Source organism: Aristolochia californica, unplaced genomic scaffold (assembly GCF_029961685.1).
Source record: "Aristolochia californica isolate CCGP_79_NKW_82.1479 unplaced genomic scaffold, dmAriCali1.0.hap1 SCAF_9, whole genome shotgun sequence".
Taxonomy (NCBI): Eukaryota; Viridiplantae; Streptophyta; class Magnoliopsida; order Piperales; family Aristolochiaceae; genus Aristolochia; species Aristolochia californica.
In genome coordinates, this window is record NW_027182290.1 from 32416868 (window position 1) to 32434136 (window position 17269).

At 41.7% G+C, this 17269-nt stretch overlaps 1 protein-coding gene and 2 pseudogenes across 1 annotated transcript; all 3 read left to right on the plus strand.

Moving 5' to 3' along the window:
- The first annotated feature begins 484 nt into the window (after window positions 1–484).
- LOC137940795 (cellulose synthase-like protein E6) lies at window positions 485–2491 on the plus strand (annotated as a pseudogene).
- A 195-nt stretch (window positions 2492–2686) lies between these two features.
- On the plus strand, window positions 2687–10741 carry LOC137940155 (cellulose synthase-like protein E6). The gene is made up of 8 exons (XM_068785090.1): window positions 2687–3136; window positions 3224–3545; window positions 3642–3782; window positions 8241–8372; window positions 8898–9110; window positions 9207–9428; window positions 9585–9932; window positions 10011–10741. Exons 1-8 carry the CDS (start codon window positions 2868–2870, stop codon window positions 10590–10592), a joined length of 2229 nt encoding a protein of 742 aa, XP_068641191.1. The 5' UTR covers window positions 2687–2867; the 3' UTR covers window positions 10593–10741.
- A 3350-nt stretch (window positions 10742–14091) lies between these two features.
- Window positions 14092–17016, plus strand: LOC137940796 (cellulose synthase-like protein E6; annotated as a pseudogene).
- Window positions 17017–17269: the final 253 nt, after the last annotated feature.

Below are 17269 nucleotides of genomic sequence, written 5' to 3' on the forward strand. Positions count from 1 at the left end.
TAATTTTTCCCAATTCTCAAATAAATATTTTGAAGAACACAAGTGGATTCCTGATTGCCAATCGTAGCACCATTATCTTGACCCGTTTTCTTCACACTACCACGGGAAAGAAGATCACCAGAAACTGGACATTTCTTTTCATTATCACCTGAAAATTCAAATTTAGACCATAATGCGACGCATATTATGACAGATCCCAATCGAATCCACTGGAATCTGGGAAGCACAAGAATCATTGATTTATGTCAAATGACGCATATGGTGACTGATCCAAATCGAGTCTACTGGAGCTTGGGAAGCTCAAGAATAATTGATCTAGACAAGCCTTGATTTCTCTCTTTCAATCCACTTCTGGAGGTTATTTTTTTATTGTTACCTGGATAATCCAGAGTTCCTACTATAAAGAGGATCTTTCAGTTTACTTCACAGACCACCCGAGTAGCAAGGAAGAGTCAAAACGTTCTCATGTGAATGACCTCAGACTATGGTAGTTTCCCTCGGCGATTATTTGCAGCCGCCAGTGTCGTATTTGGCTCTACTCTGAAAGAGATTATCACCGCAAAGAGATAAGCAGCAGCTTGTCTGCACAAGAGAAAACAGTATACTGCTCCTCGCTATAAGAGGACATGTTCTGGTAAAACTCTGGTAAGATAGAAGGAGAGGAAGAAGAGAAGATGGGTATGCCCCTCTTGTTGAAACAAAGGAGATGAAGGGTAGGAGTGTTTACAGAGTGTTTGCTCTTTCAATATTTGTGGGGTTGTGTTGGATTTGGTTTTACAGATGGAGTAATATCCCAGAAAGCAGGAACAGATGGGTTTGGTACGGTATGTTTGGAGCAGAACTCTTCTTCGGTTTTCACTGGATCCTCACTCAAGCTGGTCGTTGGAGGCCTGTTTTCCGCTACATTTCAAGGAAAGTCTCTCCCAGAGGTACTAAAATTTTAACGAGCTATGCCACTCTTTTTTTTAAGCTTTACTGCGATGGCTGTCTTCTTCCTTGTGCAACTTTCCAATTTAAACATGGAATAATCGACCAATAAATCTAATTCTGATGAGAATTTCGATTTGTCAAAGAAGATACGAGAAGGAATTGCCAAATGTAGACATCTTTGTCTGCACAGCGGATCCCACCGTCGAGCCACCTTTGCTTGTTATCAACACTGTTCTCTCAGTGATGGCCTACGATTACCCATCCGAGAACATCCGTGTCTATCTCTCAGATGACGCAGGGTCAGAAATCACGTTCTATGCACTCCTAGAGGCATCTCGCTTCTCCAAGCACTGGATTCCCTTCTGCAAGAAGTTCAAAGTGGACTGCGGATCTCCTGGCGCCTACTTCACATTCGCATGTGATCTCTGCAGAAGTGGCTTGTTTCTCGAGCAATGGCAAGCTCTCAAGGTAGTAAACGAATGACTAGAAAAACTCCCTCGATGTTAATCAATTTGTTCCTTGGAAGTAAATCATATTTATCCTTTTTTACAGAAATTGTATGAAGAAATGGCGAATCGCATTGACACCGCTGTCAAGTTAGGAAGGATCTCTAAAGAAATGGAAGCAGAGCACGAAAGGTTTTCTGAGTGGAACTCGGAAGTAACCTCGAGGAATCATCAGACCATTCTCAGGGTAAAAATTGAATAAATCAACCTACTCTGTCAACTTTGTGAAAATCGATATCTAAATCTTTTTGCCATTATCTGCTTCTGGTTGTGAATTGATAGATACTTTTGGACGGGAGGAACCCAGAAAATATGGACGTGGATGGATCTCCACTGCCTACACTGGTGTACTTGGCACGCGAGAAGAGACCACATCACCCCACAATTTCAAAGCCGGGGCCATGAACGCACTGGTAATTGTTAAGTTCCGTTTGTCTGGTGCTTAAACTTTCTAAACTTCACACCAAATTTCCTATTTGCAGATAAGGGTGTCCGCAGAGATGAGCAATGGTCCGATCATTCTCAATGTGGACTGTGACATGTACTCCGGCAATTCGGAATCAGTGAGAGATGCATTGTGTTTCTTCATGGATGAAGAGATAGGCCATGAGATTGCTTATGTACAGCACCCACAAAATTTCAGTAACGTTACGAAGAACAACTTTTACCGTAATAAGCTGGCGATTATCGAACAGGTGAGTCTCTACTTGATATAGTTCAGAACGAGGTAAGCTACCACTGTGTATCCGTCTTCACTGGTGCAAGTGAGATTTATCTTCACTGCTTTGTTACAGACTGCAAAGTTAAATTGAACCAGAAAGACTAATGGGTTTATAAAATTATTTTATGTTTACAAAAATTTTAAAATCCTATTTTGTCAAACTGAACTCTTTAAAAAATGGGACATGGTGAAGATGGAACTACGCGTTGCGGATGGCCTGGGAGGACCTCTGTATATTGGTACGGGATGCTTCCATAGAAGAGATAGCCTCAGCGGGAAGCAGTATACTAAGGGATATATCCATCTTCATCTTTCCGGTCTCCCTCTTATCTGATATATAAATTTAGCCAGTACGCAAGCAGTGATGTCATTTAGGCTTTTCCAATCAAACTGCTTGCGTGTACTGAGATTTACTGAACTTAGCTCCCTTATCAACCTAGCTGTCTTCCACTATAAGGTAGAGACACTAACGTGATAACACGATCCAATCTCTGCCATGGGTAAGGTCAATAGGAACGACAACGAATGACTTCTCACGACAACGTAGTAAATTATAAAATCGGTGACTGTAAGCAAGAAGACACAGTAAGCAAGAGATGGGAAGAGAAGATGGGTGCGCTCCTCTGTTTGAAACGGAGCGACAACGTCTTTTCAACGGTAGTAAATTATAAAATCGGTCACTGTGAGCAAGAAGACACAGTAAGCAAGAGATGGGAAGAGAAGATGGGTGCGCTCCTCTGTTTGAAACGGAGGAGTTTAAGTGGAGAACTGCTTACAGGCTTTACGCTCTTTCAGTATTTGTGGGGATCTGTTTGATATGGTTCTATAGGTGGAATCATATCCCCGAGACAGGGGAGAGATGGGTTTGGTATGGGCTGTTTGGAGCAGAGATCTTCCTCTGCTTGTACTGGATCCTCAACCAGTCTGTTCGCTGGAGACCTGTTCTTCGCTACACTTTCAAGGAAAGACTCTCCCAGAGGTAAGATTGGAGACTACAATTCTTTTCTGTTTCAGCGAGGAATTCTATTGAATTCGAATCTGATCTTATATTTGTTTGTCCAAAAAGATACGAGAAGGAATTGCCGTATATCGATATCTTTGTATGTACAGCCGATCCCACCATAGAGCCTCCTTTGCTTGTCGTCAACACTGTTCTATCCGTCATGGCGTACGATTACCCATCGGAAAAGATCGCCGTCTATCTCTCAGACGACGGAGGATCTGATTTGACGTTCTATGCTCTGTTAGAAGCATCTCGCTACGCCAAACACTGGATTCCCTTCTGCAAGAAGTTTAACGTGGAACCCAGGTCCCCCGGCGCTTACTTTTCATCTCCCTTTGATCCTCCGGCAAGCGACTCGTTTGTTGAAGAATGGCAAGCTGTGAAGGTAATTTTATTCGCTCAACAAAGGACTCCAGTAAGAACTATCAAAGGAAAAAGTTACATATCTATGAAGCTTAACGACGTTTTCTACTCATCTCAGAAACTGTTCCAAGAAATGGAGAGTCGCGTTGAAGCAACAACCAAGTCAGGGAAGATCTCTAAAGAGATAAAAGCAGAGCATGAAGGTTTTTCCGAGTGGAATGCTGACGTAACCGCAAGGAATCATCAAACGATCCTCAAGGTAAAGATTAAAAAACTGATAATGGATGGGACTGTTGAAAAGAGTTATTTTTCTAGCTTGAATCTTCTGCATCTTCCTCGTGTCGCTCCAAAGAAGAAGAGGGAGAAATTCGCCTTTTGATATACCAATCGGTTTATTGATCTTCAAAGCTTTATGTTTATTTTGATTTTGTTAATAGGGTGTCTTGAATCCGATTACCTGTTTTTGGACCCTGTGTATGTTACCCGATTAAATCACTTAATCGGAAATCTCTCTGTTGGGAGGTTTTGAGTTAGAGATATTCGATTTAGGGGTTTTTCGTCGGAAAGAGGGTTTCGTCGAGAGAAAGAGGGTTTGGGAAGGAAGAGGGCTTCATTGGGAGAAATCGGTCTTAAATTTGTATGCTTGGAGCCGCAAAGCTTTTTTCTTCGCTCGACATACTGGAATCATCGCCTCTACCAGTGGAGTAGGCTGTTGTCGAACCACGTAACCCTGTGTCTCTTCTCCTTTTGTATTGATTTACTCTTCTGCATTTCTCGTTTACTTATATTGTTTGTAGCTTGATTATATGCTCGATTACTGTTGTTTGTTTAGTTTATTAGCCTCTATTTTAACAAATTGGTATCAGAGCGGGGTTTTCCGGCAACGGCGCCGGATTTCCGTTTGTCCCTCTATTTCCGCTAACGGGAAGAGAGTTCTTTGTCCCGAGCTCTAAGTTTTTCGGCACTGCTTCCGTTTGGTGGTTTCTGTAAGTGCCGAGGAGAAGAATTTTTTTTTTTTTTGGGGCATTGTTCGGTGTTTGATTCTAGAAGTGAAAAGAGAGAGACTTTGTTTATCAGAGAGGTCCAGAGAGAAGATATAAGCACCTGAGTTTTTTTTTTTTTGTGATTGAGGGTATTTTGGTAATTATGGTTCACAAGATGAGTGGATACTTGATTCGAGCTGCTCCTACCACATGTGTCCTATCAAAGACTATTTTGTGACATATCAGTCGGTGAATGGTGATACAATTTTGATGGGGAACAACATGCCCTGTAAAACTATTGGGATTGGAACGGTCCAAATCAAGATTCATGATGATATAGTGAGGATTTTGTCAAAAGTTCGACATGTACCAGACTTGGTTCTCTAGGTTCTCTAGATTCTCTTGGTTGTAGATATATAGCTGAAGGTGGAGTTTTGAAGGTTTGTAAAGGTGCATTAGTTGTGATGAAAGGAAAAAAGGTTGGCAACCTTTACGTGCTTCAGGGCAGTATAGTCATAGGTGCTGCAACGGTTTTCTCATCTACAGATTCAGATACAGACATGACTCGTCTGTGGCATATGCGATTAGGGCATATGAGTGAGAGGGGAATGACAATTTTGAGCAAACAGGGTTTGCTTGGTGGTCAGAAGACAGAGAATTTAGACTTCTGTGAACACTGTGTTTTTGGGAAACAGAAGTGTCTGAAATTTGGTACGGCAATCCCCAGAACCAAAGGTATAGTGGATTATATCCATTTTGACTTGTGGGGACCCTCTCGTGTTCCTTCAAAGGGTGGTGCTCGTTATTTTATTACCTTCATTGATGACTACTCTAGGAAGGTTTGCCTTTATCTGTTGAAGACTAAGGATGAAGCGTTTGTTTCTTTCAAACAGTTTAAGGCTATGATTGAGAATCAGACTGGAAAGAAAATCAAGAGACTCAGGACTGATAATGGTTTGGAGTTTTGTTAAGAATGTGGGAATTGCTCGACATCGTACAGTTAGGCACATTCCTCAGCAAAATGATGTCGCAGAACGCATGAACAGGACACTTTTGGAGAGGGCTAGGTGTATGCTCTCTAATGCGAGTTTGGGGAAAATTTTTTGGGCTGAGGCAGTTTCCACAGCATGCTACTTGGTGAATCGGTCTCCACACACTGCTATTGAGTGTAAGACTCCTGTTGAGGTATGGTCTGGATCTCTGGCAGATTATTCTAGTTTGAAAATTTTTGGTTGTCCAGCGTATGCTAATGTGAATGAGGGTCAATTAGAACCTCGTGCGAAGAAATGCATATTGTTGAGTTATGCATCTGGGGTGAAAGAGTATAGGTTATGGTGTCCTGATCCCAAGGCACCTAAGTTTCTTATCAGTAGAGATGTTACTTTTGATGAAACTTATATGCTTCATCCCAGGAAGGAGTCTGTTGATGAAGGCAGAAATCAGGGTATCAGTGAGCAGGTGGAGCTTGAGAGTGATACTTCTGGGACATAGAAAACACTCCAGTTCAGTCCATTGATGAAAAGGTGCAAGATTCTAGTGAGGTAGAAGATGCATCTCAAGAGCTACGGTTCAGTTTGGCTCAAGATCGAGTGAGGAGGCAGGTAAGGCCACCTCAGAAGTACGGCTATGCAGACATGGTGGTTTATGCATTGACTGTGGCAGAGACCATTCAGTTTCAAGAGCTTTCTAACTACCGTGAAGCTGTCACGGGTAGTGATTCTGAAAAATGGACTATTTCTATGAATGAGGAGATGGAATCTCTCCAAAAGAAACAAACTTGGGAGCTTGTGAAACCACCGAAGGGCAAAAAGATTATTGGATGCAAATGGGTTTTCAAGAGAAAGAAAGGAACTCCAGGTGATGACGATGCTAGATACAAGGCACGTTTAGTGGCAAAGGGCTATAGTCAGAGAGAGGGTGTAGACTTCTCTGAGGTATTCTCACCTGTTGTAAAACATAGCTCTATTCGCGTGTTGCTTGCTATGGTTGCTATGTTTGACTTAGAGCTAGAGTAGCTTGATGCAAGACAACTTTTCTACATGGTGAGCTTGAAGAGCAGATTTATATGCATCAGCCAGAGGGCTTTTCTGCTTCGGGAAAAGAGGACTATGTTTGTTTCCTGAAACAATCACCTAGACAGTGGTATGAACGGTTCGACATGTTTATGATGGACCATGGTTATTCTAGAAGTGAGCATGACAATTGTGTTTACTTCAGGGAACTCTCAGATGGTTCATTTGCGTATCTGTTGTTATATGTTGATGATATGCTTATTGCAGCCAAAGATATGTCTGTGGTCAACAACTTGAAGGCTCAACTCCGTGGTGATTTTGAGATGAAAGATTTGGGCACAACAAAGAAAATATTGGGCATGGAGATTTGCCGGGATAGAAAGGCAAACAAGTTGTATCTGTCACAAAAGAGTCATCTTGAGCGTTTTGGGATGCAGGACACTAAACTTGTCAGCACACCTCTTGCTGTCCATTTCAGACTTTCAGTAGAGTTGTCACCGCAGACCGAGGATGAGGAGGAGCACATGTCCCATGTTCCCTATGCGAGTGCAGTTGGGAGCCTTATGTATGTCATGGTTTGCACTCGTCCAAATATTTCACATGCAGTTAGTGTTGTGAGTAGATATATGGCACGTTCTGGCATGGGACACTGGCAGGCTGTGAAATGGATATTTGGATATCTGAAGGGTACTACTAGTACTAGTTTGGTATTTGGGGGTTGCAGAGATATTGGTGCAGTTGGCTATGTTGATTCTGATTATGCTGGCTATCATGATAAGAAAAGATCTCTGGCAGGTTATGTTTTCACCCTCTCGAGTTGTGCAGTGAGCTGGAAGGCAACATTACAGACTACAGAGGCCGAGTACATGGCTATGACTGAGGCAATGAAAGAAGCTATTTGGTTGAGAGGTTTACTTGGTGAGCTTGGTTTGCCACAAGGTACTACAGTTGTTCACTGTGATAGTCATAGTGCTATACATCTAACTAAAAATCAGATGTATCATGAGAGAACTAAGCACATTGATGTCAAATATCATTTTGTGAGAGATATTGTCTCTCAGGGCCAGAATGAGGTAAAGAAGATTGGTACCACAGAGAATGCAGCAGATATGATAACCAAACCAATTCCTACACTCAAATTCAAGCACTGCTTGGACTTGATTGGTATTCGCAGTACCTGAGGAGGACGCCCTAAGGGGCAAAGTGGAGATGGCGATAGACAGGTTCAATTTTTCACAGAGGAGTAATCGATTTCAAGCCAAGGTGGAGATTTGTTAATCGGGTGTCTTGAATCCGATTACCCTGATTACCCAATTATCCGTTTTCGGACCCGTGTATGTTACCCGATTAAATCACTTAATTGGAAATTTCTCTGTCTGGAGGTTTCGAGTTAAATACATTCGATTTGGGGGCTTTTCGTCGGGAAGAGGGTTTCGTCGAGAGGAAGAAGGTTTGGGAAGGAAGAGGGCTTCATTGGGAGAAATCGGTCTTCGATTTGTATGCTTGGAGCTACAAAACTCTCTTCTTCACTCAACATACTGGAATCATCGCCTCTACCCAGTGTCTCTTCTCCTTTTGTATTGATTTACCCTTCTGCATTTCTCGTTTATAGCTTGATTATATGCTCGATTACTGTTGTTTGCTCAGTTTATTAGCATCTGTTTTAACAGATTTCTTAGAATCTTTTTTACTCAATATCCGTTTATGTTACTAAATTATCAGATACTTCTGGACGGGAGCAACCCACAGAATTCAGACGTCGACGGATGTCCATTGCCGACGCTGGTGTACTTGGCACGGGAGAAGAGGCCTGAACATCCCCATCATTTCAAAGCTGGAGCCATGAATGCATTGGTAAGCTAAACTCAACTGGTGCAACTGCTCCTTCATATAAACAAGTAGAGCAGGTAACGTCTGAACTCCTTATCTTCACGTAAAGAAGCAGAGCAGATAACATCTTTAGGGTCTGTTTCTGGAAAATTTGACTGCTGTGCATTCGTTTCTTGAAATACCAACACTGGAGACGAAAGAGATAATTAAACAAAAGAGAGTTCAGTAATTTCTGGGAGTTTACACCATCTCCCTGTTAGCGTCTCTGGAATTGAAACTATAATCCAAATTAACTGTAATTCAATATTTACTATTTATTTTGATTAAGTAATAATTATGTAAATTATTGGATATAGTTAATGAATTATATTAAAAATATTTTTTTTATTTATAAAAATATAAAAAAAGAACAAGAATAGCAGCATAAAAGATCTAAACACAATGATTTTCTCTTTGTTAAATAGTAGAGGGTCGACTGTCATAAATTCATATCAGATGGTGTTTAAGCTTTCTACGAACCAGAAAAGTTACTTCATGTGCAATCTGCAGTTGAGAGTGTCATCAGAGAGCAGCAATGGCCAGATCATTCTCAATGTGGATTGCGACATGTACTCCAACAATTCCCAAGCGGTGAGAGATGCATTGTGCTTCTTCATGGACGAAGAGAACGGCCACGAGGTTGCCTATGTGCAGTCCCCCCAGACATTCAATAATACCACCAGGAACAATTTTTATCATAATGAGTTGATCGTCATTAATGAGGTGAGTATGAGTTCCCAAAACCTACTCTTGGTAGTTAATGGAGAATAATAGCTTTTGCCGTCTCACTGAACTGTTTGAAAATTGGTAACCGCGAAGATAGAGCTTCGAGGTGCCGATGGCTTCGGGGGACCTCTGTACATAGGCACGGGATGCTTTCATAGAAGACGAAGTCTGTGTGGGAAGCAGTACAGCAAAGGCTACAAGGAAGAATGGAGGAAGAGCTCAGCAAAGAAAGATGAAAGTATCAGGGAGTTGGAAGAAAGGGTGAAGGGTCTAGCCAGTTGTACGGCTGAAGAGAACACCCAATGGGGAACAGAGGTATCTCTCTCTTGATTCTCCTTTAATTTGATCTGTGGAATTCTAGATGGCTCTAAGATCTCTCTCTCTCTCTCTCTCTCTCTCTCTCTCTCTCTCTCTCTCTCTCTCTCTCTCTCTCTCTCTCTCTCTCCTTCCATTTGATCTGTGGATTTCTAGATGGGTCTAAGATACGGGTTCGCAGTTGAAGACGTAGTAACAGGACTCTCAATCCAACGCAATGGCTGGAAATCCGTATATTTCAATCCACCGAGGAGAAGCTTCTTGGGAATTGGTCCGATCACACTGGAACAAGTACTGGTGCAACATAAAAGATGGTCAGAGGGCCATTTGCATATAGTCCTCTCCAAGTACTCTCCTCTCTTCCGTTGGGATGGGAAGATTGATATTGGCCTCCGCATGGCGTATTCCGTCTATAATTTATGGGCTTGCACTTCAATCCCTACTCTATATTATGTTGTCGTACCCTCGCTCTGCCTCTACACTGGCACTGCCGTGTTCCCGAAGGTGCATTTCTCTCTTCCTTCTCTCTCTCTCAACTTTCCACAAACAGATGCGGATATCTAAACAATCTCATGTGAACAGATGTCCAGCCCGTGGTTCATACCCTTTGTTTATGTGATCGTGGCGAATCATGTATCCGGTGTGTTTGAGTCACTTTGGTGCGGACAGACTCTGAAAGGATGGTGGAATGTGCTGAGGATGATTATGTTCAAAAGGACTACCTCGTACCTCTTTGGATTCGTTGACGCATTTCTCAAGCTTTCTGGTTTCTCCAAATCCAGCTTCGTAGTCACACCCAAAGTAGCCGATGGGGAAGTTTGCAGGAGGTATGAGCAGGAGATCATGGAGTTCGGATCAACTTCTCCAATGTTTGTTATCATATCCACACTTGCTCTGCTCAACCTTATTTCCTTGGGTGGAGGGTTGAAGACTGTCCTGGCAAGCAGCGAGTTTATGGCTTTCGACGCTTTGGGACTGCAATTCCTTCTGTGCGGGGTTTTGATTCTGATCAACATTCCCGTGTATGAGGCGCTCTTCTTCCGCAGTGACAAAGGGTGCTTACCGTCTGCTGTTACCTTAAAATCACTCGTGTCGGCTGTCCTGGCTTGTTCGCTTCGACATGTTCTTGTGACCAAATCCATCAAAACTCCCTCCAACACTTGAAACTGTTGGGAATATTACCTACAATCTCCTCTCTGAAATTTAAACTCTCTCGGACAAAAGCTCTCTGAATTTTTCTCTAAATTTCTGAATGATAGATTACAGGGATTACATTCCTATTTATAGACTTTACTAGTTAATCAACACCACAAATACATACATTACATGGTATAATCTTTGCCCTACATGTTTACTGGTTTGCCTACTTCATGTTGCCGACTTTGTTACCGACTTTGTTTTACCAACTGAACGTCTTTACCAACTTAATTACTGACTTCGTTGCCGACTTCATTGCCAGCACATAGAAAATCCGAAGCTTTTTTTTGCTGGGCTTCATTGATGATTCATAGATCAAGGTTATGATCCAACACCCCTCCTTAATCTTGATCCTATGACTCCAAGCAGATTTCTTAATCTTGTAAAGTCTTTTCTTTTCAGTGGCTTGGTAAAAATATCAACAATTTGATCTTGTAACTTTACATATTCAATTTGCACATCCTTTCTCGCATTGCACTCCCTTATATAGGGATAACGAATGTCGATATGCTTGCTTCGATCATGGAATACTGGATTCTTTGCTAAAGCAATGGCTGACTTATTGTCGACATAGATTTTGGTAGGCTCTTCTTGTGTTAAGCCTATCTTCTTTAATAAATTTCTGAGCCAAATTACATAACAAACGCATGAAGTAGTTGCAACATATTCTGCTTCACAAGTAGACAATGTGACAATCTGTTGTTTATTTGACATCCATGTGAAGGCAGTATTTCCCATGAAAAATAGGCATCCAGTCATGCTCCTTCGGTTGTCTATGTCTCCACCCCAATTTGCTATCGCTATATCTAATAAACTTGTAATTTTCAGAAACTGAATAGAACAAGCCTAAATTAATCGTACCTTTCAAATATCGAAGATTTCTTTTTGTTGTCTTGAAATGGGTGGTTGTGGGAGATTCCATGTAGCGGCTGACCAATCCAACTGCATAGAAAATATTTTGCCTTGTATAAGTTAAATAACGTAGACTTCCTACCAAACTTTTGAAAAAGGTTGGATCTACGTTTTCTCCTTCTTCATACTTGGACATTTTGATTCCGTATTCCATTGGTGTGTTTATTGGCTTGTAATTGTCCATCTTGAACATTTTATCTTGAACATTTTCAAGATTTATTTTACATAGCCTTCCTTTGAAATAAAATTCCCATCTCGTTGTTGCTTCGCTTGGATGCCAATATAGTATGCCATAAGCCCGATAAATAGACAAAAAGAGAGTGAGCAAGCAATGACGAACGGAGCTGCAAAGACCAGGCAGTGCCGTTGGAGCACAGAAATGCAGTAATGGGCAAAGTCAGCGAGCTGCAAAGACGAAGGCCAGAAATGTAGGGCAATTTCCGGATTAAATTTCTGTAGGAGGAGGAGAGAGGCAGATTTGCCCGAACGAGAGGGCAAAACACAAGAAAGAAACACGTATGAGACTCACATCCAGAAGCAGCAGGTCTTCAAACTTCTCGTTGCCTTCGCCACTCAGAATTGCAGCCTGAACAACGGCACCATAAGCCACGGCCTCATCAGTGGAAACGACAGAGAAGCATGGGAAATGGCAGAGAAGGGCATGGGAATTGTTGGAATTTGTGTTTGTATCGACCGGGCCAGTCCTTGTATAAGATCCGTGGGGTTGCTTTTCTAATAGGTTCGAGCCTTTTAGCGCACTGGTTTCAACATGGTATCAGAGCTAGGTTGGTCCCGAGTTCGAGTCCCGCTCCCACCGAATTTTGTCCCAGGTATTTCTGGTGAATTTGTCCTGGGTTTTTCCAGGAGTTTGTCCCGGGTTTTTCCGGTGAATTTATCCACGGGTTTTCCCGTGCGGGGGAGTGTTGGAATTTGTGTTTGTATCGACCGGGCCAGTCCTTGTATAAGATCCGTGGGGTTGCTTTTTTAATAGGTTCGAGCCTTTTAGCGCACTGGTTTCAACAGGAATCGCGGAATCGCAGAGACGGAATGGAAGACGACGACTCTCTTCCGGTTCCGAAACCGAGAATCCCGAAAATTTCCCAAACCCCCCGAGACCGAGACTCCCGAAAATTTTCCATACCTCCCCGAATTCTGCCGCTCGTTAAATTAACGACCCGGCTCGCGAGCCGAACCTGGCTTCGGTCGAGCCGATACCGGATCTCGAGCTCAAGAGATACCGAATCGCACGCGAGCCGAACTCGAGCCGGCTCGGTCCGAAGCCACCCCCTCTTACCAGTACTGTTCATCGTCTACCTTCTGCAAAAAAAACAGAGAGCGTCTCTGTTTTTACCGTTTCCAGCAAACGTCACCGGAAAGCCTCCACCGGATGCGTCCTTTTTTACGGCAACGTGCAACGAAAATTTTGTATGGAATTTCCGACCAGCTCTGATGCCACTGTTGGGAATATTACCGACACACTCCTCTCTGAAATTTAAACTCTCTCGGACAGAAGCTCTCAGAATTTTTCTCTAAATTTCTGAATGATAGATTACAGGGATTACATTCCTATTTATAGACTTTAAAAGGCTACGAGCTGCTTTAACCGACTGGAATGGTGCTCTAGTGTCTATTTCCCCCACTTCTCGTCTTGGAGAATCGGTGGAATTATTTCTTGGAGAATGAGTAGGATTTTGGTGAGTTTTTACTCCCATACTGGGATTTCTCGACCAACCTGTTTAAAACATCAATCAGGTTCAGTTAATATTAACTCATAACCCAAGGTTACCAAAACCAGTCAACCATTAATATGACATCTAATACTTGCAGGGACAAAAAATCAATATCTCATCAATAATGTAACATTTTTTCTGTACTTGTCCAATATAACAGGAGTCCCATCAATTTTTAAAACAGGGCCATCTCTGACTACGTAAACCAGTTGCTTAAACAGCAAGAAAATTGACACTAAGTCAACCAGTATAACAAGGAAGAAGCAATCCAGTGTTAAGACTGAAACATCCAACTAGGGGTGGGATCCATTACTTAAAACTCAGACACCTGACTTCTGACTCCTTGAGGATCCTTAATCCTCCATCCCTGCGCTCCTGGAATCCCAATATACCATCCCTCAATTGTCATTCAATTTCTAGTTTAGTCCCCTTTAACTAGATAGAAAAGGCAAACTTACAACAAGTTCAATCCTGCAGAGACACCATCAACACACCCTAACACGGTTTTGGAAGTTTCAATCCTCAGGCATCAACACTCGGAATCATAGATAAGCATCGACATCACACACTGTGATCAAGGTAAGCATGCCAAACAAGTTCCTCACTAATACTCCAGAATGCAATTACTTGGATCAAAAAAATTTCTGGACTGACGGGACTTCAAACCAATAAAATAAATTTACTGGAGTTTTGAGATTTTATCTTCTTTTTCTGTTTGTCCTCGTTCATTTTTTTGTTGAATTCATCATCAATACAAATCTAACTTCTAGAAAACATAAGCTAGTAAGGCACAGGCACGTACATTGGTTTGTAGGACCTGGCCAATGGGCGATGCCTTCCCACTAGTTGGATACGTAAAAGCAGCTACTAAATCTGGTGATCGGAGTCAAGAAGGTGAAAGAGAAGGAGAAGACCGGAAGTCAATAGTCTTTAAAGCCAGACTTGATTGGTGGAAGCCACATGCATGGAATTGTGATGCAGCCACAAGCTTGGGTTGGCAGGTAAAAGGAGACAACAGGGAAAAGCTGAAGTCTATTTCTTATCTTCGAATTGAAATCAAAGAAGGACAGGGAAGGTACGAGTCAATACTATTTCCTGGGCTATATTGATTCCAACTCTCTCGTTTAACAGGATGTGGGTCTGAGAGGTCCGGTTCAAAACACAATGCCTGGGAGGACACCTGTATATTGGTACGGGATGCTTCCTTACAAGAGAGCCTAAGCGGGAAGCAGTATACTAAGGTATACAAGGGCGAATGCACAAAGAAAATGTTAGATCGTAACCTTGATCCATGAAGCCCAGCAAAAAGAAGCTTTGGATTTTCAGTGTACTGGCAAAATGAAGTCGGATATGGCAAAGATTATGCATGGAGGTATTTATGCTGTTGATTACCCTTTAAAGTCTATAAATAGGACTGTAAACTATGTAATCTATCGTCCCGAAAAGAAGAAAAAATTCAGAGAGTTCCTGTCCAAGAGTGTTAAAAAAATTTAGAGGGAAAAGCGTCGGTAATATTTCCAACAGTGATATCAGAGTTGGTCGGAAATCCTTTAAAAAGGTTTTGTTGCCAAGTTTCCGGCATAAAGACGTCTCTGGTGGAAGGATTTTCTGGCGAAAGAAAATCCAGAAAGAAAGACGATGACGTCTCTGTTTTTTCGGTCGAAGGAGGAAGACGAACAGTGAGGTAAGTGTTTATTTTTTTCAAACAGTATTGGTCCTGAGTTAATTTCTGGGTCAACTCGCGCCGATTCCCGCACAGCAGCCCACCTGCGGCACCAGAACACAAGAAGCCAAAAAATAGCCAAAAAATCCAAAAAAATATAAAAAATTAGAATATATCTCTATGATACCATAGGTATTAATCACTTGTATTTGTCAGACTTGATGTCTAGTAATAATAAAATAAATATCATAAAAATAGATATTAAATCCTCCATAATTCTCTTTATTTCATATATATAAAATAGAATTGAAATAAAAAGAATAGAGAGAGCATATCTTTCATCGTGAAGAATATAAATAAAACTTGAAGTGCACAAGATAACCTTTGATAATTCGTTTACAAGTGATAAGTTTGTTCCCGTTCAGCCAAACTGGGTGTACAAATAGCCTTAGCTTCACTTGTAAGACCATGGAGGAATTTATGGATTTCGAAAGGGTGTGGCACTAATGACTATTCATCAGGATATATCCCCTTAGGAGAGATACATCCCCCTAAGAGAGATACATCTCCTTATTCCCAAGGGAAGTGTCCACTAAGTCAATGCACCCAATTAATCTACATCTACAGGGTGGATGTGCTAGCTATTATTACTTATATTGAATATCCAATGACAAAACATCTAGAAGTGGGCCCCACGCCTATAAATTAAGGTAATTTTATTTCATAAATAATATATTTAAAACCATAATTCCAACAGATTATACCATGTAATGGAGGTATTTTTGGTGTGGATTACCTTTTGAAGTTTATAAATAGGACCGTAACCTATGTAATTTATCATCCAGAAAAGAACGAAAAAAGTTCAGAGAGTTTCTGTCCAAGAGCGTTAAAATTTTTGAGAGGGAATAGCGTCGGTAATATTTCCAACAGAAACCCACAAAAAAGGTGTTGTAAAAGAGTTGGAAGAAAGAGCTAAGGTTCTAGCAAGCTGTTCCATTGAAGAGAACAGTGACTGGGGAAAGGTCTCTTCTCTCTCTCTACCTCCGCCGGAAATTTAGAAGTACTGGATTGTGTCGTTTGTCCTCTGTAATTTGATGAATGCGGTTTTCCAGATGGGGCTGAGGTATGGATGTGCTGTGGAAGATGTAATGACAGGCTTAGTGATTCAGCAAAATGGCTGGAAGTCCGTTTTCTTCAACCCAACACAGAAAAGCGTTGTGGGCATTGCTGCTATAACACTAGAACAGGTACTTGTGCAACACAAAAGATGGTCAGAAGGTGATTTTCAGATTTTTCTCTCAAGCTATTCTCGTTGCCTCTTCTGGAACGGGAAGATCAACCTTGGACTTCGGATGGTGTATTCCGTTTACTTGTTGGCTTCCATTTCTATCTCAACACTCTTTTATGTCATCGTCCCTTCACTTTGCCTCTACACTGGCACCTCTACGATTCCCCTCTCTCTCTCTCTCGCTCTCTGAATTTCTGAATCTCTGAATCCCTGAAAGATTTCATCGTTACAGATGTCCAGCCCGTGGCTCATACCCTTCGCTTATGTCATCGTCGCCAATCACATATACGCCGTGATTGAATCACTTTGGTTAAGGGATGGTGGAATATGGTGAGGATGAATATGTTCAAGAGAACTACTTCTTACCTCTTTGCGTTCATTGATACCCTCCTCAAGCTGTCAGGGTTTCCAAGTCGTCCTTCGTTATCACAGCCAAAGTAGCAGATGAGGATGTGAGAAGGAGGTATGAGCAAGAGATCATGGAGTTTGGATCATCTTCGCCCATGTTCGTCATCATATCCACGGTTGCTCTATTGAATCTTATTTCCTTCGAAGGTGGGCTGAAGAATGACCTTGCAGCCAAGGAATTGGTGGTTTTTGACGCATTGGCATGCATCTCAGCTACTTCTGTGTGGATCTTTAATTCTCATCCACTTACCAGTGTATGAAGCGCTCTTCTTAAGAAGGGACGGAGGCAGCTTACCATCTTCCATTACCTTCAGTTCACTAACAATAGCTACCCTGGCTACTTTACCAACACTAGCATTGATTACGGAAAGAACGACAAAATTCCATTGAATCCGAATAATTTAACATAAATAAAAGATTTAACAATATTTTTGTTGCAGTTACTTGTTTATTATTTTAAAAATCGAAACAATTCCTTATCCAAATGGTGTAAATTCCGAAGAATATGGGGTTTAAGGTTTTAAGGTTTAGAGTTCAGAATCTGTTTCTGTTTTACAATTCGACCAGATTGGTGCAAGTGGTTGCCATCATCCAAACCCATTGCACTAGAGCGAACTAATTTAGGAAGGATTTTGTCATTTCT

Excerpts from the sequence above, each read along its gene's own strand:
- LOC137940155 (XM_068785090.1), top strand. The coding sequence starts at position 2,868 with ATGGGAAGAGAAGATGGGTGCGCTCCTCTGTTTGAAACGGAGGAGTTT. Across the intron at positions 3,546-3,641 it reads AAGAATGGCAAGCTGTGAAG|AAACTGTTCCAAGAAATGGA; the intron begins GTAATTTTATTC and ends TACTCATCTCAG. Across the intron at positions 9,933-10,010 it reads GCACTGCCGTGTTCCCGAAG|ATGTCCAGCCCGTGGTTCAT; the intron begins GTGCATTTCTCT and ends TCATGTGAACAG.